Below are 24,335 nucleotides of genomic sequence, written 5' to 3' on the forward strand. Positions count from 1 at the left end.
TAAAAAGAAGACTCAAAAAAAAGGGCAGAATCCTGGCCATGCAGAATTTAAGAATGAGTAGCTGTCACAATCCAGGCATTTATTTCATTTTCAACTCATAAGGTGAGTGACAAAACAAAAGCAGAAGAACAAGAGAATACAGATGTTTTAAGATATTGCTTTTTTCTCTACTAGAGGTGAAAGCAGGGTGGGTGGATGTGAGATGACACCAGCTGTTAATGGGATTTTTGCCACTGAAAAAACATGCACAGGTTGCCTTTGGAGGGCTGCTTCATTAACCACCATTAGTCACCAATTTCACAACTGAATGGGTGAACAATTGATGCCTTTGGGCACTTCTGGAGTTTTGGTTGGTTTGAGGGTTTATGTTGTTGTTGTGAGTTTTTCTAATAACATCTCTACTCAAAAGTGCAAAGCTCTCCCTGTGCACAGCAGGCAGGGTTGTGTTCATCACAAAATACAGTACTGAAGAAATATCATGAAAAGAGCACTTGGGATGGCAACTACAAATAAAGTCTGGCTCAAAATTTGGTCCTGGCAGTTGACACCTAGTGTTCAGAGAGTCCCTTGGTAACTAAAGGCAATCACAGACTCTGCTCATACCTTTGCTCATATCAGGAACAGCTCTCATCAGATTCTATATCCTTCCTGCTGGTTTCAACATTAATTAAAAAAAAACCAAACAAACAAACAGAAAATCTCTTCACCTTGATTCTCCTCCACACTCAAAGCTTCTTGGAACTGAAGGGAACTTGGGAGCACACACAAGACACAGCCCAGTTTTGCTCATCTCACCCACACCACCCTCAATGCACTATCTGCAGCTTCAAAAAGCCCTGCTAGGTGGTAGCCAGCTCCACCACCAGATACCCAGCACCAGAGGGAGCAGCATTTCTTGGCAGGGCCTGCAGGCATCGAGGGATGTGTGTAAGAGGTAGGTACCTAATGCCAGCAGTGCCTTGGATTTGGAATCCCAGGCAGGCAGAGTGTGGCTGGAAGAAAGCATTCCACTTCAGCTTACTCTAGCCAGTGTCAGAGCAATTGTCCAGCTTTGAATGCTCCTGGGTGTGCTGTGTGCACCCTGCAGGCCAAGAATGGCAGGCACATGTTCCTGGCTGCTCCAGGTTTAGACAAGGCCCTCCTGCATGTGCTGCTGGCCACAGAGCTGCTGAGATCTTCTGCCCTGCAGACAGCCAAGGATAACACACCCCACATGCTACAGCAGGGATCTGCTCCACAGACTGAAGGTGCTGCCAGAGCTGAAAAAGCAGCAGAGAAGGTAGAATGGAAATGAAAGGGTCATTGAACTGGGAGGGGGTAAAGCACTGCAACACTTTCACTTCATTTTCAAAAGATTTGATTTTAATGCCCACAATCATGGCACAAAGTGTTGGACAGCAACATGTGGGAAGTCTTTGGGGAGTTCTCCCCTTTTGAAGGCAGAAACAAGGCTGAGAAAGAGTCTTTATGATACAGGGAGAGCCACCTGAATTCACAATATTGAATGAGAATGTGAAAAATAGTAATGATAATAGCCTGAAGGACTGAGCAGAACTTGGGAGCAATTCTAGGACACACACATGCAGCCTTTTTCTCCCATCAAATGTGCAGGCTGAAAAAGACCAAACAAAAGCAAGATACATGGAAAGATGGTTAGGGGCATGATCTGAAATCCACTCTCTTTTGAGGCACCAGAAGCAGTAAGATTGCAGGCTGGAGAGAGTTCTATGCAGTGTTCCCATTGTCAGTCTGTCTGTAGTGGAAGAGACTCCTGGAGTCCAATTTTCCAGAGTATTTGAGAGCTTCAGCAAAAAGCTTTGTCACCTGTCAATACAAAGCAGAGGAGGACTGAGCATTGCAAAGGCTGCATGACAGAGCAGGCTCCACACTTCTGCTCTGCCACCCTGAAACTTTCTGCTGCAGGTCCAGTCCTTGAGTTCATCCAAATCAATACCAATTTCAAGGTGGCTGGGCACAGCAGCCCTCTGGAGCCTGTATGTCCAGCTGCAGAGATGCAGATATGCCCAGGCTTCCTTTGCAAGACAGCTCTGTCCCATGAGAGCTGTTGTTTACAGCTCAAATGTAAAGAGAACCAGGCTTGTTTTCCTCTCTCAAACTCAGAGATTAAAACTCTACAATCCAAACAGTTCAGCGAAAGGCATCAAGCAGGTGTGGTAATAAATTTGGGCTGGGGACCCTTGTTGTGGCTGTCAGAAGGTGTTTTGCTAGTAGGCAAAGGATGCATCTCCAATTCCCAATTCCTGCTAACCATGCCTGGCCATCATCCTGTGAACCTTCAGCTTGTTATTCTCCCTGCCTCCATTCCCTCCAACCACAGCAGAAGCTTTTGAACAGCTGGACACCAGTTCAAGGCACTGGGCTCCATGTCAGTGCCCACCAAAATCAGAGGGAGTTTGGCTGCTGTGCTTAATGAGAGCCAGATGAGGCTCTTCTGTGACAGTCAAAGCCCCTTGCAAAGGAAGGCAAGGTACTGCTGGCAGCAGGAGTCCCACCTTGCATTACCTAATATTTATTCCCCATCAGTGTGTGAAGGGCTTTGTCAGGAGCTACATAAAACCCACAGTGACTGGAACTGGGACTGCAACAGGACAGGCAGCAATTCCACCTGGATGGCACTTCTGAACTGGACTGCCCCAAGGATCACTCAAGAAAGCACAGCTACATCCTGCTGTAAGGTTTAAGGAGCATACCAGGATAATATTCCACTAAAAAGCACTTCCCATGCCTAATTCAAAGATGTTACACACAACCCTGTGTGAGATATTTGCTTTGAAGTGAAAATGATGCAGCAACAATTTCAGCTGCACAGTGCAGGACTCAGGACTTCAGAATTTATATTTTTTTGTTTGGTTTGATTTGGTTGGGTTGTCATTGGTGTCATTTTATATGCTAGCAAAAAGAAGATATATTTAAACCACTGTGCTGTCATGATTTTCAGATACATTATTTGTCAGAGGCAATGAGGGTCCAAACAGACTGGTCACAAGGGCTTGGAAGCTCTGAAGGATCTTATGTCTAAGAGGAGAAAGAACAATATGGGAAGTACCTTGAAGTTGGTGAGCAGAGCAGTCCCAGTGTCAATAGCCATCCTCCTGATCACATAATTATCATGGACAAACCTGGTGCTGCTGTTGGGCAGGTTAATCACCAGATCTACTTTCCCATCCCCCAGCAGCCTGAAGAGACAAGGCACAAGACAGTGTGACAATGTGTCCTTCCTAATAAAAACCTCAAATTAATAGCACAGGCAAGCAGCTGAACAACCCTGAAAAATGTCCTTTGAGCTTAGTCTTTGCTGAAGAAATGAGGGTGGAGGGGTTAAGGCACTAAGCTTTATTTAGGATTTTGGATTTATTTCAGTTCTAGTCAGCAATGCAAAGCAGTATTCAGCCTTGATACAGCTCAGCACAATTGTTTGTTGAGATGTTTAGGCATGACCTCAGTTAAAGGCATGACTGACTGTCATTAAAAGGCTAAATATTCAGATTTCATGTATCCCTGTATGAAAATATAACATGGAGCAATACATGTAAGCCATACTAAACAGGACTGTGCAATGAGATGCTCATTAAGCTGAAACCTCCCTGCTGTGGCAACTCCAGACAGAATCAGATAAACCAAAACTTTTGGATTGAATTCAAAGCCCCATTAAATCCCTACTATTGATCTCAAGAGGACCATCAAGTTGCCCCTTGCATTTGCTGTCCTGGATTGTGAACACACATTGGACAAGGTGGGTTGGTCTCTTACCTCCTGACTGAAGGGAGGCTGGGATTCTGGCTCTCCTGTGATGGCCATGCCACAGGATTTGCTGGGATGCCATTAGCATTGAGCCAGGCTGAGGTTGCTTCTGTGGCATAAAGCTGTCCCAGGGAAAAAAGAAATATTTACTATGTACTTCAAATACCAAAACTCTTCACTGAACTCATGTGGGCCTGACCCAACACACAGCCTTGTTGTCAGAGCTGATTTTGTAGGGCATTTTTCATAAAAAGGTGTCTCTCCATATAGAGAGACACACAGGGAACAGAACAACCTTCCCAGCTTTCTGTTATCTGTGATTTCTTGATGGATGGTAGTCAGTGAATGCTAGTAGCACTTCCAGAAGCAGTGAAGCGGCTTAGGAAAACCTAAATCCCTGTGACTTTCAATAGGGCTTAAGTTCAATCACTTGTAATTTTTTTTTTTTTTGCCATGTTTATTTTCTTTTTAATGCCTAGTGCTAAGTTTTGAAAAGCAGAACTCTCACCAGTCTTCTGTGGCTGTGCTGCTTTTCCATAGATATATGGGTGCAAAATAATACAGAGGAGTTACAAGAGGGATGTAAACACCACAAAGTTCATGTATCTGCAACCTGAGTGTCACTGAAAATGCAGCATTGTACAGATCTATTCCATACAAAAGGTTTTCCTTCCTTGTCTCCTGCCATACATGGCATCCCATTGGCATTTTTATTTCCTGGAGAAGCTGGGGGAGTGTATAATGTCATTTTGGCTGCAGAGCCAAGCTCTTTCCTTCCCTCACAACAATATTCTCAATTAAACAAACATGAAAACTTCTAATGGGTGGTACCTGCTGCCTTTATGGATCACTCAGCTAAAAATCCCTGTTGTACATTGAAAACACCCTTTTTTCCTCTATCTCCAAAGGAATTCCAACGTTCCTGTAGCAGGATGGGGACATGTGAGATTTTGAAAGCTGTCCAGCTTTAACTAAGTGGAACCACCTACCTTGAAGCCTTGCTCATGCAGCAGTTCTGCTACACTGAGGAACCTGGGGCGGAAGGACTCCTGAAAAAGGACATTTTTTAGATATAGCATCAAAAGTAGGATTTGGAACAGTACATTTTTGGGCAACGTGAAGCTCATCCACACCGTGCTAAGAGACAAATTCACCTTTCTGTGCTGAGTGTGTGCATGGACAGAAATGTCTGCATGTGCATGTACAGCACCATTCCCAAGAAAACTGTCTGGATCCTGAAGCCCAAGTGACTGTGAACTGAGACATTGTGTTACACCAGAGTAAGTGTTCCCATACTAAGTCAGACTGCAACCACCAAAGATTTGCTACTTTATATTAAATATCTGGGCAATTTCCTTCTCAAATACACCAACTAGAGTCTCCTCAGTTCTTAATTAAATATATCTTCAATCATTGCTCAAACATTTGCTTTCACTTCTGGCAGATAAGATATATGGATGGTTTTGAGCTGCCTTTGAGTGCTCTGCTTGCACATTCACACAAATAAGAGCTTGTGCAAGTGTGAGTGCATTTCTAAGTCCTATGGGAATATGGAAATGGAGTCAGGAGGCTGGGATGCCACATTCCCAGGAGGACCTGAATGCCTGACTTACAGCATCTCTGAAAGATTGTCTTATAATGCACTTCCAGCCTCAACATCATTTAGAAAGGTACAACCACCTCCTGCAGACATCTCCACTTGAACAAGCTGTTTAAAGAGTAACAGGTGAGAGACAGTATCAGCCTAAGTATTTCTGGGGTGTTGAAGGTACAGCAATGCAAATATCACATGCAACACATGCCTTCCTCACTCCCAAGGCAAGCCAAACCTTGCTTTTAACTTTAGCCTGCTCTGGTCTTACACACATTTGCAAGTAAGATTATTACAAGCTCCCTTGTTCCTGCTGGAGCTACTGATGGCTTAACCTTTATGGATGAGAGAGCAATATCCTGAAGGGTCAACAATTTCCTAAGAAGAAAAGGACTAAACAGGGTTAGTTTTGTTTTTTGGTTTTTTTTGGTTTTTTTTTTCCTGAGCACTCATTCTGAAAGCCATCTCATTCTGTACATTAGCTGGAAAATATAAATATACAGTGTGACAGGGTTGGCAGCTTCCCAGTCAGAGAGAGTGGTTCTGCCTTCTGGTCAGGGGTGTTGCTTTTCACAACAGTATTATAAACTTCTATCAAACAAGTACTGAACACTTGTGACACATAAAACAGCCTCTCTATGAAAAGAAATTACAGCTGTCAGCTTGCATTGGAGCAGCCTCAGATTTACAAGCTGGCTGAAATAACCTGTGTAAGAAAGCATTAGTTACTAAAGGTGAAAAGTACAAGCAGATTTACTTAGTGGAAGGTATTTATTGTAGGAGAATTGCATTTTTTTTCCTTTATCTGAAAAGTTCCATTTCTTATAACCCCTGATGTTTTCCAGCAAGCCTTGCTGTTTGTAAAAGACCACATCCTTAGCTCATTCAATACAGTTACATCAGTTCTCACTGAGATCCAGCTCAAAATGAAGCCAACCTATCTCCTGTGAGAATCTGGGATCTGTATCCAAACCACAGTGGAGGATGCAAAAATTCTGGTATGTAAGAAACCAAGCCAGAAGGTTACCTTGAGACAACAGACTTGAAGTGCCAGGATTTAAAAATAAAATACTCTATTAATGCTTTCTGCATCTTGTGTCTAAGACAGATGCACTCCATCCCAGAGATATCATTGAATAGCCCAATCAGGAAAGAAAAAAACTAGCTTTTCAACTTTTTTTGCATAAAATATAAATTATTTAATGGCTGAGTCAGGGTTTCAGCATCACAGATTTCTCCAGACTGTGGGAAGAGGTAGGTTAACAGCTGACATAAGCTGGCAGAGTTTCATTGGTCTACCATGGAAGTCATACTCCATCTCCCCTGGGAGAGCACCACACCTCTCAGATCCTGGGGACCCCTGCCCTGGGCAGTGTCACTGAGTGCTCTCAGCTAAAGGACATCCCAGCAGGCTCACAGTCCCCAGCAGCTGCCCAGCCTGCCTTGTGCTGTGCCCTGCATGCCAAGGAGCACTCCCTGCCTGAGCTTGGGTGGTAACTGGGCTATCCCCAGCTCAGCATGGCACAGGAGGTGACCTCTGGAACTGCACACCAGCCTGGCAGCTCCCAGAAAGGAGGGTTCTTTGCCTGGGCACACTGGGCTCAGTTGGGACTACTGCAGATCACAGCAGCACCATTTGATCTTGATTTGCAAAACACCCCAGAAACATTTGCAAGGAAACCAAGATCTCCCTCTCTCCTCCTGTTAACTATATCCATTTGACTTTTACCTTCAAGAAGCAGTGTCCTCTAACCTCAACATGATTAATAGCAAAGGTATAAATGTGCAGCATACCAAATCACTGAAATATGAGCCTAGCTGCTTTGGAGAGAAGCAGAATTCAAGACCACTTTGCCTCTTATTTCTCTCTCTGCAATAGATAAAAATTCATTCTAAAAATCAGAGTAAGGTGCTAATCATGAAGCAATGAAGCCTTCAAAATTGGGGTGTGCTTGGAGCTCACCATTTATTGCAGGTGAATCACAGCACCTTCCTCTGAGACAACCAGGGGAGCTTGTGTGTGTGCTCTGTGCACCAGAACAGTTTGCAGAAACCATCCTGGCATTTGAAAACACTCAGTGGTGGTTGAGAGAGGCTATGTGCTATCTGTCCTTCTGAGGTTGTGTTTCCCTGTGATGATACCCCAATAATTTTGCCTGTATGAGGGAGGTGGGTTCATGTTTGTGAATGAAACAAGAAGAGTGCTGGTGTTCACAGCCTGCCTGATGCCTCATTCCTTGTGCCTCTTATTTCTGCAGTGAGGGGCTCTCCTTTTTTCCAGCCAAATACTCAAAGATCATTTACAGTCTACATGTCAGGTGAAGGTCAACATTTCAACCTTCCCTTCCCACAGGGCTTTATTGCCCCTCTGTTTCAAAAAGTACATAGGTGACAATCTCCAGACTGGGGAGGGGGCAATGCCTGGTTCTCAGAATCAAATTTATACCTCTTGATTTGAAGTTTAATTATAGAATAAATATGCTGAGATGCAGAGAGATCTTTATGCGATTGATCTGTTGTTTTTAAGTTTCTTTTGCAAGAAAATAAACTGTAAACCACTCATTAAAAAGACAGAATCTTATTATTTTTAAAAGGTTTGTGGAGTTGAGGTTTGGGCTTTGTTTTATCTTTTCTTTTTCCCTTCTTTTTTTTTCTTCTTAAAACCTTTGTACAAAGAACATTTGGCTCAGTTTAACAGCTACTGACACAGAACTTACATAAATGCTTTCTATAGCTAAAATGACTTCCTTTTCTGCCCATTCCCCTTTAGCTGCTATCTGGAAAACACACTTAAATTTTAAACAGTGCTCTCTCTCCTTTTTGCTCCTCCTGTCTTTGCTTTTCTCCTTTCATAAATGCTGTTTAAAATATGCAGTATATACAGCAGACCTACAGTACCAACTGCCCAGAGTTTCATACTGAACTTTTAAACTTTACCTAGGTAGCAAGCAATTTTTCTGCTAATTAGAGATAACTTAAAGCAACTGTTTCCATCCCCAGATGTGTGTATATATGTTGACATTTAAGGACTCAGCAGTAATCCTTGTTAGCAGGTCATGTTCCTTTCTGGCCACTTTTCACACACTTCCCTCACATCCTCTGCTGGCACAAGCAGCCAAAGACATTTTTCACACCCCAGTTGTCTGACAGGAAAATTCATCTCTTCTTTGATTTTGTTTTATCAGCTTTATGCAATCAGGTAGAGCATCAGCTTATTGCAAGCACAATGTGAAAATGGCAGGAAGCAATCAGATGGTTTTCTGGGGCCCAAGAATGTTCTAGATGCATTGGAAGTGCATGAATTTTTGAGGAACATCCTAAAGATTACAAGTGTCTCTGATTTCAGCGCCTTATGCAGTCAGTAACTATTCCTTGATAAAGAACCAAGACCTTTTTTTCCTTTTCTGTGTGTTTTCATCCTGAAACACACACCCTCCTTGCTGATCCAGGCCTGTGAAAAGGGCAGGGCAGTTCCTAAGGAAAACTCATCAAGAATTTCCTCATGTAAAGGCTCTTTGCAGAACCCATTGCACTGGAGAGCATTCCCATCACAACATCATTTGAACTTTCTGTCACACTGAGCAACTCTCAGTGATGACAGCAAGAGATGAAACCCAAAAATCCAAGCTCAAGTCTAGGATGGAGTCAGGGTCTGCATCCAAGAGGCAATCCCTTTGAGAAGGTAGTTCTGACAAAGTGTGGAAACCAGAAACATTACTACTAAAATTTGGCATTGGCTCTTCTTTTCTGGCTCACAAACTTCTGGTTTTTCTACCTCCTCAAAGGGATTGCCTCTTGGATGCAGACTCTGCAGATGCCCTGACTCCATGATACACTAGAGCTTGGATTTTAGGGTTTCATCTCTTGCTGTCATCACTGAAAGTTGCTCTGTGTGACAGAAAAAACTTCTGTAGTTCCAGGAGACTCTGATAGTTACAGATAGAGGGAAACCCCACCAGACCAGCCTTGCTGAATGCAGTAAAGATCTCCCCATGGTGTTTGCTCCTCACTGTCCCACTGCACTTCAGGATGAAATGCAGAGAAACACATTTAAGCCATAAAGCCACATGAATGAAAGCAAGGCAAAAGCTACTGAGTTCCTCTGGCTTGGCCCTTTCTAAGCTTTGATTTTTAGGACTCACCTGGATTCCAATCAAAATTCCTTTCTTAGGAAATGTAAATCCTGTGGCAAGCAGAGCCTTCTGGAAGGCAGAGTACACATCCTCCCCAAAGCATGCAACCTGCAGAAAGGCACAAAGAATGCATGAGGAGAAAACCAAAACCAACCCAAAACCAGTGCTTTAAAAAGAAACAGGAATGACATTTTCAAACAGGATCTTTTGCTTCTGTGTGAAGAAGACAGACTGCTCTGCATGGAGACTGCAGGCATGGGGAACAGAATAAATCAGAAAATCATTGCAGACAAATCTCATCATTTGACTGAAGCAATAATGGAGGAATAAGCAATGCTTTAGTTTCAAACAGCACACTGGGGAGTAACAATTGATTCTGCTAAGTTATTGGGATGCTGTACACAGCCTCTGCTCCAGTGTTTGGGATTGCACTGCAAATTATTTAACATTAGAGAAGGCTTAGATACCAGTGAGAGCTGTGCACACAGGCATGTTCCTCTGTGTGCCTGCAAAGCAGGGTAAGGCAGGGTTTGTGCTCCCATGTACTCCTAGCATTGCTTGTGAAGGAAAACCACAGGATATAAAGATGCTTTTCCACTAAAAGTCCACAGATTAACAAAATTCAAGTAAATTTTAGTATTTACTTAAGAAAAAAGCAATCAGGCCAATTAATAATAATTTATTTGAGATAAATTATAATTTTAAAGAAAAAGAAACCAGTAAGAATCATTTAGCAGCTCTCCAGCACTCAGAACTGGATGTGGAGCTCAGTTGCTGACAGACTGTTGCATGATAACAATCTTCTGAAAGAGATCAACAGCATTCCTAACCAAAATTTGGAATTCTGGTGACAAAAAGAGGAATGAGTGAGCTTTTGTGAAAGTTGAAAAAGATAAAAACCAACCAACCAACCTACACTTTTTCTGGTCAGCTCCACACTTGTTGAAAAACAATCAGAAGCGGAAACTGTCACTGATTTTTCTGTGAAATAACAAATCTACCAACATATACAGATGGGATTAAAGAGCTGATTGAGAATTGCTCTCCCATTTTTCACTTGTGGTCCTTCCCATCTCAGAGTGAGCCCTCACATTCCTGGTCTCACCATGGTGAGCAGAAAACAGTACTTCATTAAAAATAAATTATGATTTGCCAGATCTACTGAAGTAAAGAAAAGAAAAACTAAACAAACAAAAATCCCACAAGGGAAGGGATAAAAAAAGTCATGACAACATGATATAATCTATGTTTTCTATATGTTTCTATGTGTTCTATATTCCTGGACTTTTCAGGGTGACAGACAGACCCTCCCCTGTAGGCTGCCAGCCTGTCAGGAGAGGTTTATCATTATGGCATGGTCCACAGCCACAATACTCAAAGGGACCCCAGCACTGTCTTCTCCTATTGTGGGAACCATGGCTTCCAGCAAAATAAATCTCTGCCAGACAGATGTGACAAATTCAAGCCCAGATCAAGCCATGTGTGTGAAAAATGTCTGTGAGGAATAACTGAGCTTTTTACCCAAAGCAAGTTATTATCCTTACTTCACTATAAGGAAGACTTTCATAACTGTCACACTTTATGGCATTTGTGAATATGGATCTTTCCAACTCATAAAAGTTAATAATGCCTCCTTTATGACCATGATAATCTCTAACTCTGTATAAAGCCCAGAAAAATAATTCTTGTCCCTAGTTACATTTTTATGCTTTTTTTTGGTGAGGAGGTTGTCTCTATATCCTATTTTGTTCTGAAAATCAGGAAGTCACAGAAGTCACTTGATTTTTTTCTGCCCATTAACTATACAGAAAGGAAATCTTCTGCAATACTGATTTCCAGCACATTATGAAGAGTAAAATAAAGTCATTCTGGAGAGGTGTAGGAGACCTGAGGCTATTCTTACTTTGTATCTGGGAACTTTTCCATACTAAAATGGTAAATGTTTCCTTTGGACATAGCCAAGCTCACATCCAAGAGAGCAGCCCAGGATCTGCCACCTGCCCAGGGATGGTGCAGCAGACTTAAGCCTGATCAAATTGTCTGAGTGTTTAATCATTTTCCAAGAGGGTTTTCTGGCCCAGAATAAGTTTTTTGCTATTGCAACTCATTCTAGAAGTAACAGAACACATGGAATTTAAAGACCACTTGGGTGTATCTATGGACACCCTTGACAGCTCAGCAATAATTCATGAAGAAGCCTTTTGTTCTATGTGAAGCAGGTGATATGGATGGAAACCTGTGCCTGTGAGGGTGAGGATGCTGAGCCTGGCCCAGCCCTGTGCCCTCACAGCATGCCATAACCACACCAGGAGATATTCCAGCAGCACCTCACAGCCTGGCTGCACAGAGAGTGAGTGGGCAAAGCTGCCCAGGCTCATCCTGCCCACAGCCCCTGCAGCCACCACGTTTTATTGTCTCTTTCTTTCACTTTTTTATCAGGCAACAAGAAAACACCACACATTTCTGTTGCCTTTAAGGAACTGACACATCCCAAGATCAGCCACTCATGCCCAGGGGTCTCCACGTTGGTGCTGCAGCAAGTGTCCATGGGACTTGGGAGCTGTCACCACTTGTTTTTCAGAAGCTCATGAGTCATAAAACAGCCACCCAGAACCCAACAACTCTCAGATAAACTCATTTCAGGCTATCACACCAACCAGGTCCTACTCAGGGAGCTGACATGCAGGTAAACAGGGACATCCAGTGGCTGAAAAAACTGGTTTTTCCAGGTCATTGTGGGTTTTGCAGCTAAGAAAGATGTTTTCAATTTTCTGAAGAAGCAACAGATGCCATCATGATTCAGGCAGTAATAAGATCACTTTCAAAGATTCATGATGTTTAAAGTCAACTTGGTTTAAAAAAAAAAAAAGTAAATCTAAAAGATACCTCCCCAGTAGAGGCCATTTCACACCGGAGAACAGGGTCAGCATCTCTCAGCCTGGACCAGGAAAACATTGGGGCCTGGTGAAAGAAAGAGGCAGGTGGGAGAAGGAATAAAAATTGGATCATTAAAAAAATATAAAAATTCCAGCTACACTTAGGAGGGACAGAAAGAGACACGAATTTATCCAAAAAAAGCAGTGGTGGAGGCTCATAAGCAAAGAACTATTTGGTAAAATAATTCCCTCAGCATCTTGATGGTGGAGTGGAAAAAAATGCCCATCTATTCCACCAATAAATCAATCATCCAACTCTGGCATCCTGCTCACATTCCAGTGGTAGATTTTCAATCAGTGGTAGCCCACTATCAGTATGGTTTTAAGGACACATTTTTAAACAGAAAGGCTGTGAAGCACTTAATTCATGGAACAAGGAGAGGCACTATCTGAATCCACTTGGTTTTCCAGAGAATGCTGTTCTCCATTAAATGTTTCATTTGCAGAACTAAAACTATTCCATAAGAATGCCCTTTTTTTGCTGCAAACAAGATGAAACTTTGCAAATTATTTTTGTATTTTCCCCCTCCCCCATCCAGAAATATCCATTTGTAATTTTTTTCTCTTTATATGCTAATATTAAGCCCCCTGATCACTGTTATTATTATCATCATCATCTGAGGACTTAGATCACAGCACTGAGTTCTCTTGTCTCATTTAATCTTAAAATAAGAAACATGGAGGGGAGAGAGGAAAAGAAATTCTCTGTTAAAGGAACAATGACCACATGTAACAAACATTGAATAAATTTCTTACTACCAAGTAATTTTCTGGAGAGCTTCTCCACATCTTAAACTACTAATGGCATTTGCATAAAGGCAGCAAGATTTCTGCTAAGAAACAAATCTATTTTAAAATTTGAAGCCATAATTCTGTCCCTGGAGGTCCCCAAGTGTAACACTGAAGATAATACAGCTGCTGCTTCATGACTCCTAACAGTGACCAGTTAAAATGAGACAGGAGAAATTCAAAAGGCTTCTCAAAAAATGTTGTGTGTCTTTGAGACTTTTAGATCAGTTTTGTTTCCACTTTAAGTAAAGAGAAAACGTTTACAGTGGCCAACTCAAGCAGAGATATGGCAGTCAAAATGGATTGTTTTAATAAATTTAATACATGGATTAATATAGTACATTGTCTTGCAAGCTAACAAGCAGCAAAGCCTTCCACCACCTCCCTAATTTTTATCTGCCATGAACATGAAAATGCATCCTCAGGAGCAGACTCTGGTACTGCAACTAAAGCCTATTTAAAAATTAGTCATTTTCTACCCAGGATTTAATCTTGGTCAGGCCCTGATACTTGCACCAGTCTGGGAGCAAACATGGCAAGACAGTATTTCAGTCACTAAAGCCTAAACAGTGGTACTCAGATCCACAAAGGAGCAGCTATGTTGACAATGAAGAAAAGAGTTTTGTATTTTCTCTTAAGAACTGCTAAGGAAAAAAGATCCTGTGTCCATGCAAACACTACTAGCAATAAATGGTAAGAGGATAGGAAATATGATGCATGAATAACAACAAAGAGGCTAAACTGGGATGTTTTTCAAAGTTTAGCATTTCCAAAGGTGTTAGCAGGTTTTTATATTTGACAAATCCACTCAGGATGCAAGCAGTATAAAAAGCTTTGTAGGGAAGTTTCCAAGAATAAAGCTGGGTTCTCTGCTCTGTAGCCAGCATTCCCAGGAGAGACAAAACTCTTGGCAGTTCAGATAACAACAGTGCAGAAGCCCCAGGTCTAAAGAGTAGGAATGTATAAAAATAAATTAGGCTCACCAAAAAAAAAAAAAAAAGTCTCAATTTTGAATTTTGGATAATGCCTATCTGTGGCATCAAAATGAAATGTAAAGATATATCTATACTGGCTAGCTTGGGACATAAATTTGACTTGCATTTTAATAGTTCTGAACATTTTATTAGTAGAAAGATGTTAGGTGTTTTCTGCTTCCTCAGTTTTCACTTTATATGGAAACTATTTGAGCTTGAAAGTTTCTGTACAAACAATTCTCATTATCCTTTGGATTTTCTGCACCACTGCTTTAGATTTTTTTATGACTACATTATTTTTTTCTTCCATTAAGCATTCAAAAATACCTACCATCCATTTTATTCTGTTGGGTCCTATACAAGCTTAGCAATTATGGAAAGTAAAACCTTGGCCTTACAGAAATCAAAAGATGCAAGACTACCACCCCTATTTTAACCAGTGGTGTACATAAAGGGGATGATGTGGATTTCACAGCCCATGTCCCAGGTCCTGCAGATAAAATGTGGGGGCACCCACAACACAAAATTGTGCATGTCCACATGTTTATTATATAGTATTATGAAGTAGCCTGCACTTCAACTCTGAAAGTGTAAATTTATTATGCAGTTCATAAACAGGATTCAGAGTAGGTTAGATGCTAAAAATAAATGAAGACTTGGTTTCATTGGATAATTTTCCTCTGATTTTTCTCTAAAGTTTCCAAACAGATTATCTTGACAAAAATTCCAAAAGGTCAATTTGACCTTTGGCCAATGAGTAAATTGTTCTCTCTGGGCATTAAAGTACTAATTGTAAATTAATGTGTTGTGTGCTGGCTCAGTGGTGGGACTCCTGTGGTTCTTTTGGAAACCATACCTTAATCCCAACATATCTGGATGGGAAAATGGGATGTTCCATTGTGGGGAGGGATGACTCATTAACCTGTTTCCCAATCATCACTTTAGTGGCCACATCAATGAAGTCCACCCCCAGAGTCTTGGATACAAAGGGGAAGGAGCGTGAGGCCCTCAAGTTGCACTCTATCACCTGGTGGGATCAAAAAAAGAGAAACAGCAGGGTCAGGCACTGTGCAGGGAAAAATTACATTGATTCACATTTTTTGAAAGCAGCCCTGAGTCCTCTTGGCAGATATATTCTTCAGACTGTCAAATAGGAAACATAGAAATTGGGATCATTATTAAAAGAGGGAAGAGGGGTGGGGAATGGCCACCCTGAGATACAAGCAGCTGAGATCCATCTCTACTGTCTGAATATCAGAGTGAGGGGAGCCAGACCTCACTCAGAAAATGTGCTTTACTATATCCTAAGTTAATGTACAAGAGGAACACATGCACAGGCATTAGGAACAACCTCCAGAGGTCCAGCCTGTTCTTTTCCCATGGTGATGGCACTTCCTGAATGCCAGGACTGTCCTTGCTGACCTCCCCCACCCACATGTGGCAGGCATTCAGCCAGGCAGGGAAGTACCACAGAAGTTCTGCAGAAGTTCTTCTCTTGGAGCTCAAGAGCAGAAGAGGAATTGCTGGAAGTGAGAATGAAGTGGAGTGAAAGGGGGTGAGAATAGTGAAGGTACAAGTAAAAGCAGGGGCTGTACAAAGGCACCACTGTGGGAAAGCAAGGAAGGGAAAACTCTGTTCTCTCTCTCTGGGGAGTTTCTGAATGACCATGTGTGAAACAGAGAAAAGGTGAACAGTAAGTACATTTTACTCAACTCATAGCCCAAACAGACATTTTCACCAATATTGCATCTCTTCTGTTTCCTGTCAGATTTTTTTCCTGTCCACTGTATCCTCAGTCATTCTCTGCTCACATTCCTCTGACCTCCTTCCATTAGCAACAGAAAGCCAACTGTTACCCAGAAGGGGTCAGACATTGCTGTACTTCTGCTGCTAATAGCTACTAGGACTATTCCGATAACCTTCCTAATAGCTTAGAGTAAAGGTTTCAACACTTACACTGTCTTGCTTTCTTTTCAATCCCTTTGAAGGCTTAATTCAACATCAAGATGATGTTGAGAGTTAAAGATGAGAGAAGATATTGGAGCTCTAAAAGCCATGCTACCCAGTACATGGGATGAGGTGCAGGTCCCAGTGCTGCCCATCCTATTCCAAACTGGCAGTTTTGGGAAGGACAGCAGCCCAGAATGAAACAAAGCTGAGAGACAAAGCAAGCAGACTCTCTTCACCCTCAGTGTGAAGGCAGGGGAGGATGCTCTCTGTCACACAGGCAGGGAGAGCTGTGTGACCAAGGGTGGCACCAGCCCACACCCTCTGCCAGGGCAGGTTTGGTGCCACTGCCACCATGTCCCCAGCAGAGGTGCAGGACCCACAGAGCTCAGCACAGCACAGGCCCTGCCACACTCACAGCAGCTCTTACCAGCACATTGCTGCCTTGCACCAAGAACTGGATATTGAATGGACCAGAGATGGCAAAAGCCTTTGCAATCTTTTTTGTAGCAGCTTTTACCTATAAAAAACCAAATTTAGAAAGTGTTAATGTGTGTATATAGAATAAATAATTAAGTTCCACAAAATAGAGAGGGTCATGGCAATAAATCACTAGACTGGTAGATTTCTTTAAACATCATCTCTCTCTGCCTTGTTTTTTTCTCTATACCCACATTTTGGCAATAGCACTATTTCAGAAGCAAACATGTTTAATTTCCCTAGTAACTTCGAGCCTGAAGTGTATTTGAGGGCAGAAGTAAAAACCAGGTTTTTGTGTGTGTGAGAAAGCAGAGGGGAGAAGGAGAAAAACAAAGAATCAAAGCCTTGCCCTGTTGTAATTCCTACACTGGAGTCTTTATACCTTTCTTGGTGACATAATGAATAATGGTTTATTATTTGAGAATAACTAATCAGTTTTGGGAGTGTCCTGAAAATCTTTCACCAACATGCCTGTGCCATCACAGATCAGTGGGAGGTGTCTGAGTAGGAACACTCTGGAACAAAGTGGGAGGAAAGCTTTATTTCCCAGGTGTGTCAATACAAGGGTTTGAATAGCTTTGCTCCAGGAGATGGCTATTTTCAGAAACAAGACTTTGGACATTCTTGGAAACAGAGCTGGAGCACAGATTATTGCATTACAGCTTTTGCTGGCTTCCAAGCAAACCCCTAACAGGATGACATAAAGGAGCATGGCACATTTCATTTAAAAAAAATTCATCCTAACAACTAACTCTGTATCACAAGGTTTATTCTTGAAAGGGGAAAAAGTCAAGATTAGGTGAGGTTCATTCATCCTGATATTATTTTTGGAAAAGCAGGCAGCTAGAAAGTCATACATCTGACAAAATCATTTTAAGTATTGTGGGAGAAAAGGAAGTGGAAAGAGAACCATGGCTTATGTATAAATTAGGCAATAATTTACTGCTACAGAAGCTGGTTCTAAACCAAGGAAACAAAAAATCCTATGGGTCTAAAAGTGTGCACTGTTTAAATTACTGGGATACAGTTCAGATAATTGGCTGAAATGAAGCCAATCACAGGAACACTGACATCCTTCACTTGCACATAGTACACTGGCCTTAAAAAATCATTGCTGATTTGATTTCTCCACTGTTGGTGCAGGGAAAGGAAATCCTCATTTCCTTTTCTCTTTTCAGAGCTAGAAAAACACACACCTTCTCCAAGGCTTCCTGGCTGATGCTCTGTGTGGGGAACATGAGGGTGGCATCTCCTGAGTGAACCCCTGCATCCTCCACATGCTCTGAAACAGCGTGGGCAATGACCTGCACACAGCAAGGAGAGAGCACTCATTGGTTGTCACATTCACATTCTCTGGAAAAATCCCTTCACCCAGGATTTTTCTCCTGGGAAGCTGAGAAGCCTCAGAGAAAAAGGAAAACAATTTTTTTTATCTCATTTGCTTCTCCTGTGTTGTGCTCATGTGGAATGTGTTCTTTGGCCAATCAGGGCCAAGCTGTGTTGGGACTCTGGAGAGAGTCAGGAGTTCTCATTATTATCCTTTTAGCATTCTGTAAGTATGCTTTCTGTATTCTTTAGTATAGTATAGTATTCTTAAATATAATATAGTATCATAAAATAATAAAATAGCCTTCTGAGAATATGGAGTCAGATTCATCATTCCTGCCTTCATCGGAGCACCCTGCAAATACAATAATTGGTCACTTCACCCTCTCAGAAACTGCTCCTTCCTCCCCAGCACAGCCCAGCCTCCTGAGCAGAACTGTAGCTGAAAAAGGATACAGATGGAGGAGGAACAAAAAGTGAACTTCCTAAAATTTTGGGGAGAATATGCCTGAAGTAGACACTGAGACACTGGGCATATGAACGAGGAGACCACATCAGAGTCTTTGCTATCATGGTTAAGCAAATCATGAATATGATAAAACCTACCACAGCCTGGAGATCCTGGGGCTTCCTTCCTCTCTCTAACACATGTGGGCTCAGAAGGTAAAAGCTAAGGAGGCTTTAAACCAGCTTTTTAAAGTTCTGCTTGCCAGAACACAAACAACAAGCATGAAATAACATCACTGGTATATCATTTTATTCCCCCTCTTTTGTGGTGTTCTAAGCAAACAGAGGAAATCCAGGCCTAAGGATTTAAATTGACTTAACTGCATCAAGGCATAAAACCTCAATACCAAAAAAGTGATTGTGTCTGCTGGTTAAAAATTAAAATTGAAAAAAAATAATTTCTGTTAATTGTGAACTTTGTGGGGGTTTTTTTTTGCCTTTGCTGAGTAATGAAAGGCAAGACAAAATTGCAAAAAAAAAAAAGAAAAAAATTGAATAACTGTGGTAATTCCATAACCCATGATAAAGTTCTGAAGAAAGTAATTTCTGAAGGTAGTGATTTGCAAATCTGGTAAAAATTATATTCAAAAGGATTCATTTGCATGGATAAGCAATGCTTAAAAAAATAACTGGTTAGATGTATACAATCAGAGAGGTGGAGCTTTTCAAGCACAACACTTTTCAGCCTAAGATGAATTCTTCTTGTTTCTTTACTCTCCTCAGCATGAATCCATGGCTCTGTAGTAAATCATTCAAATTACACATTTCTGCAGATCTCAGATCCTGAAAAAACAAGTTTAATATTAAAGAAAGAAAAGTACTTACTCTTCCTGCCTTGGCTACAGCGTCCATTTCCACCTCACGGGCATCTTCAATAAATTTAGTGAGTACCACAGGGTAATCCTGACATCAAGACAAGAAAAAATTAAAAAGGTTTTGTAAGAGAGTATTTGTAGACCACCTAGGACCCTTTGGAAGCAAAAGACGAGAAGAACAATCTATTAATATCCTCATTTTCACAGATAAGTGAACTTTGTAAAGTGCGGGAAACTTGGCACAATTTCCCCAAAACCACTGATGCAAAAAAGTTTGAGCTCTCCATAACAACACCAGGACAGGGAAATTTGGGGCAAAACCACAGAGATTATGGCACAAAGAAGACAGCAAGAAACTCATGGATGACCTCTAATCCCATCTCCTAAAGACAGCCCTTAACTCCAAGGTTTTCAATTCTTCCTTGCTCTGAGCCTCCCAACCACCTCACTGCACATGGTGCTTCACAGAGTAACTGGTCCTTGCCATTCTCAATGACTTTCTAGAGTGGTTGGTTGCTAGTTTTGAGTCATATATTTTATGCAACTGATCCATTCCTCTCTAATTTCTCTGCCTGGTTCCTAAGTCTCCCAGGGAGAGGCTGTCACTAATTATAGTTGGCCAGGATCAACCTGGCCTTGACCCTCACTACCTTCCCTGGTAGTTGTTTTCCTTCCTCTGCTTCCTGCCTGTCTCTGGGATGGCTAGCACACACCTCCACTCTCCTCTAATACTTTCTCCTTCCAGACACTTGCTCCAAAAAAACTCTAATCTACATTCTTCCTGGCCAGCTTTGTGTCTCAACATTTTACCTGTCCCATCCACTATTAACTGCCTATTATTTATTAGAGAATAAAATGAAATAAATGACAGTTTGTGCATGTTTTAAAGGCTCCTCTTGAAAAAATCCAAGCAACTCCAGAAGTTACAAGACACAATTCCTTCCATTTATCAGTGCAAGGGTAAATTCACAAGCAAGGACAATGCTGAAGCCTACACTGTTTCATAAATTTAGTGGCTTGTGTCCTGTTCCTTTCTGTCTTGCTGCAGTTTTTCACCTGAAGATTTTATATGTGCACACAACCTTGTTTACTTCAATCTGTCTGAACCTGCATTAGAAGTTTTGAACATTATTGACAACATAAATGTCAAAATGACACAGCACTGAAACAGCAAAGTCATTAAAACAACAGAACAAGAACTGGTGGAGTTCTGCTGGATGAAGCAGAACTACGTAAGGCTTTGGAACCAGAAAAACTGAGCCTATGTCCCACAAAGGAGCTCTATTAACACTGGGAGCTTCTGTGGAACCACTCACAGGCCACAAAGCCTTGGCCAGACTGAAAAATCCTCCCTCATGTAGAAGCAGAACACTCTAATTTTGTTCTGGTTTGCTTTTTGCTAGCTTGGCTTCAACTATAACATAGTTTTTGTCAACACACAACACTGGATGAAGGAAGACATTCTTCCCTTGGCAGTCTGACTAAAATCCAGCATGTAAATCTAGGGTAAGTCTCTTCAGGATGAGAACCAGAGTACCTAAAACCTCCTGGTGTGCAACTGGTCATTTTTGCAGTCAGCAGCAGAACTGGACAGCATAAGGATCCCATGGGAACACCCTCTCTTTCCCCTAGGAATGTGTCATGTATTGGCTAGGCTCAACAAATGCAACTCCAGAAATGCCTCCTGCACCAGGGATGAGACATCTCAGAACCAAAGAACAGCACTGCCCAATTCAAGTCAGCCAAGCTGTGACAAATGAAGCTGACATGGGGTCTTTTGTGGGCTACAGCCTCCTCTAGGGCCACCACAAAGCCACCCAGCACCCAAAAAGTGATGTGTCCCACTGAGTGGGGCTTAAGGCTGCTGCCTGCTCTGCTTCTATGAGTGTAAACACAAAGCAGAGTGCTTCAGATGAAGTACAAAGGGAAGTTTGGCATTTTGGGAGACCCAAAAATCCCATTGGGGAGGTTCTCAGCAGGTTCTGCTAAGAACCTGCACATCACCACAGGATGACCCCATAGTCTTCTGAGAATAGTGAAAGAATTCCTTCTGATAGAAGTAACAGCTGCATTACCCCTCTAAAACTTGGTCCAAGATGGTAATAAGTGGTCTCCTTGCCTCCACACCAACCTATCCTTCAGGATATTATTACTGTGAAAGGTATCTCCCTTTCATGCCACCATTCCTTGCTGAAAAGTTAAACTTGCACCATTTGCCTCATACACTTAAAGACCTCATGGTTTAATTCTTGTTCAAGCTTTAACCACCTAAGAATCCTGAGAAAGCAGCAATATGTCTGACTTCCCCAGCCAGTTGTGTTTTCAGAGAGTTCATTCATCTTTGATTCATTTATTTTTACCTACTTTTTTTTAGCAGCATTTATGGTGTCACAGCCCTGTTCTGAACAGTGACCATTTAAATAAAAAAAAAAAAAAGAAGAAGAAAAAAACCTTCAGAAGAGATGCCAAGATGAAGTATTTAGTTGTTCAAAGAAGCCAGGCAAAACAATTGAAAAAGTAAGCAAAAGATGCTGCCATTTCTATGCTGGTTGGCATAACCTGCCACTGGCAAGCCTGGAAGGGTCCCAGCTCACAGGACTACATCCATTTACTTAATTAACTGGTCAGAAATGTACATGCAGGTAAAACAGCTCTTCCTACTCCATGCAGGCATCCTGGTGGGGTCAGTAAGGATCTTTGATATTATCTGTCAGGGAACAAACTGAGGAGTCCAACTGTCTCCTCCCCAGGCAAGGAAGGGAAAGAGTGATAAATACAATAAAGGAAACAAAGAGATAAACCACAGTAGAGATGAAACAAATAAGGGGAACACAAAAGGAACTGGCAGCACAAAGAGGTACCTGGGAGACTCTGGTAGCTTCTGCTAAGAACTTCTTCATTTCGTCTTCAGTGAATACAACATTCATTGCAGACCCACTGTGAGATTAGGAAAGAAGAAGTCACTGTCACATTTTCTGAAAAATCCCTTCGCCAGGATTTCTTTTCCTGGGACCTTGAGAAGTCTCAGAGAAAAATGTAAATAATAATAATCTGATTGCTGCTCCTGTGTTTGCTGCTTTGGAATGTGGTCTGGACATTGTTTACTAACAGGTGCATGTTTGATTGGTTTCATGTGAATTGTTTTTACTTAATCACCAATCACCATCAGCTGTGTTGGACTTTGAGGAGTCAGTCACGAGTTTTTATTATTCATTCTTGTTAAGCCTTCTGATGTATCCTTTCTCTTTCTTTAGTATAGTTTTAGTATAGCATTCTTCAATATAATGTAAGTACATAAAATAATAAATCAGCCTTCTTAGAGCAAGGAATCAGATTCCTCTTCTCTCATCTCATCCTGGGGACCTCACAAACTCAACAGAAGAGAAGCCAGGTCAGCCTCCCTTGTCAATTCTAGGGAGAGATCAGTGTGGGGCACCAGGGCACAGGGCTCACAAGGTTACCAACCACCTCTGCATGGCAGACTGGCCAAGGAAGCTCCTGACTCCAGCCACTTGCCTTGCTCTTGACTCAGAGAGGCAAAGTTGGTACCCAATTACCCTCCACTATCCTTCCCAGAGGAGACAGGAGATCTCCAGAAGCACAGTGGAGAAATAAAGCAAGAACTGTGTTTTCATAGCCTTAGCACTGCTGCCAAATGCCCTTCCTGAGCCAAGCCCTTGAAGGTGCCCCTAAGCTGGGGAGATGGCTCCTGAGCCACCCAGCCCCAATAAGGCCCAGACTTTCCCCAGGAGCTCAGGCCAAACACAGTTGGCTGATTTCAGCCCAATTGCTCCTCAGGGACACATGAAGTGAAGCTTGCATGGGTCACTGGCAGTGGTTGTGACAGTGTAAATCCAGATCCAAGGCTGTTCCTTGCTGGCCATTTCACTGTGCTCCTCCCCTAATGTCTCATTCTTTAAGGGAGTGAGCACAGTACAGCAGATACCTAAAAGCTGCTTTCATTGTAACTGCCAGAATTATCAGAGAAGGGGATCTAGGAGAACATGGGTCCAGAGTATGATTCAAGTCCTTTTTAAAGACAAGAATCTTATTTAAAAAAAAGTTTTTTCCCATTTCTACCATTGATGCTGAGCCTCCCCTTTGCTTTGTTGGGCAAGTCCACAGAGGCTGTGGGGGAAAAGTGGAAGAAGGATCTATGCCACAAATCAGTCACTTTATCCTAAGATAAATAGACACAGGTACCTAGGTGATTATATTTACCTCTTGGGCTGATGTAAATCAATAGAGTTCAATAAATCCATGAACTTGTGTCAATAGTACCACTGAGGACGTGAGCTGGTGTACACAGTACCTAACTGGTGGGGAAAGGCATTCAGTTTTCCAAGGGAACTGGCCAATATTAAAGGTCATATCTGCTCAGAAAATGAAAAAATCTAGCTGTGGACTGCTGCTGTTCTGCAGACAGAGGCCAGGCTGTGCTAGGACTTTTCACACTCTTGTTCCTCAAGTTTTACATCCTCCAGTTTCATCTTTCTCCCTGGAGTCCCCCTACCCTGCACTAACACACATTAGCAAATACTTAACACAGAAGGGGCCTATAATGGCTTTAATACAGATGGAAACAACAGGCTAAAAGAAGTGTTCCTTAATATCTACAGAATGACATCAGGAGCAGTTGTTACCTTATACTTGACTATACTCAACTTTACTCCTGACAGGAGAGCTGTTTTCTAACTCTCTTGAAACCCTACTGCAAGTCTTAGATACCAGATAGAAAAGTCACACTCAGGAGTTGCTTCAAAAGGATATTTCCTTCAGGGCTGAAGAAACCCTTCTCCTTTTCTTCTTTTAAAATAAAAAATGTGCTTGTCCCCCAGCCCGGAAAACTGATATTAAGTGCTTCATTTTGATATGTGTGTCTTTCACATGAAAAGGATCCTGTCTCCAATTTATTTCACTTGTAAACTGTGCCCAGCAAACTGCTCTCTGTGCTGAGTCACCCAGCTATGGAGAAACTTCTCACAGAGAACAGCAATCATTCAGAACTTGTGAGTTTGCTGTGTGCATGTGCTGGTGTAACCTCCTCAAAAAGTGTGTCTGGCTGCTGGAAATGA

The 24,335-nt window shown here is 42.0% G+C and overlaps 1 protein-coding gene across 1 annotated transcript in view; it reads right to left on the bottom strand.

Annotated features, from left to right (window-relative positions):
* Positions 1-1,253: 1,253 nt before the first annotated feature.
* Positions 1,254-24,335, bottom strand: part of CPS1 (carbamoyl-phosphate synthase 1) — a 91,844-nt gene continuing 68,762 nt past the window's right edge. Inside the window, exons 28-38 of the mRNA XM_054636161.2 lie at positions 22,122-22,197; positions 19,271-19,348; positions 17,809-17,916; positions 16,563-16,652; positions 15,042-15,212; positions 12,373-12,447; positions 9,496-9,594; positions 4,752-4,811; positions 3,772-3,884; positions 3,068-3,197; positions 1,254-1,824 (exon numbers count right to left, since the gene is read on the bottom strand). Coding sequence (XP_054492136.2) covers positions 1,726-1,824; positions 3,068-3,197; positions 3,772-3,884; positions 4,752-4,811; positions 9,496-9,594; positions 12,373-12,447; positions 15,042-15,212; positions 16,563-16,652; positions 17,809-17,916; positions 19,271-19,348; positions 22,122-22,197 — 1,099 coding nt within the window. The 3' untranslated portion in view covers positions 1,254-1,725. The remainder of the gene's footprint in view (positions 1,825-3,067; positions 3,198-3,771; positions 3,885-4,751; positions 4,812-9,495; positions 9,595-12,372; positions 12,448-15,041; positions 15,213-16,562; positions 16,653-17,808; positions 17,917-19,270; positions 19,349-22,121; positions 22,198-24,335) is intronic.

The sequence above is a fragment of the Agelaius phoeniceus genome, chromosome 7 (genome assembly GCF_051311805.1).
Source record: "Agelaius phoeniceus isolate bAgePho1 chromosome 7, bAgePho1.hap1, whole genome shotgun sequence".
NCBI lineage: Eukaryota > Metazoa > Chordata > Aves > Passeriformes > Icteridae > Agelaius > Agelaius phoeniceus.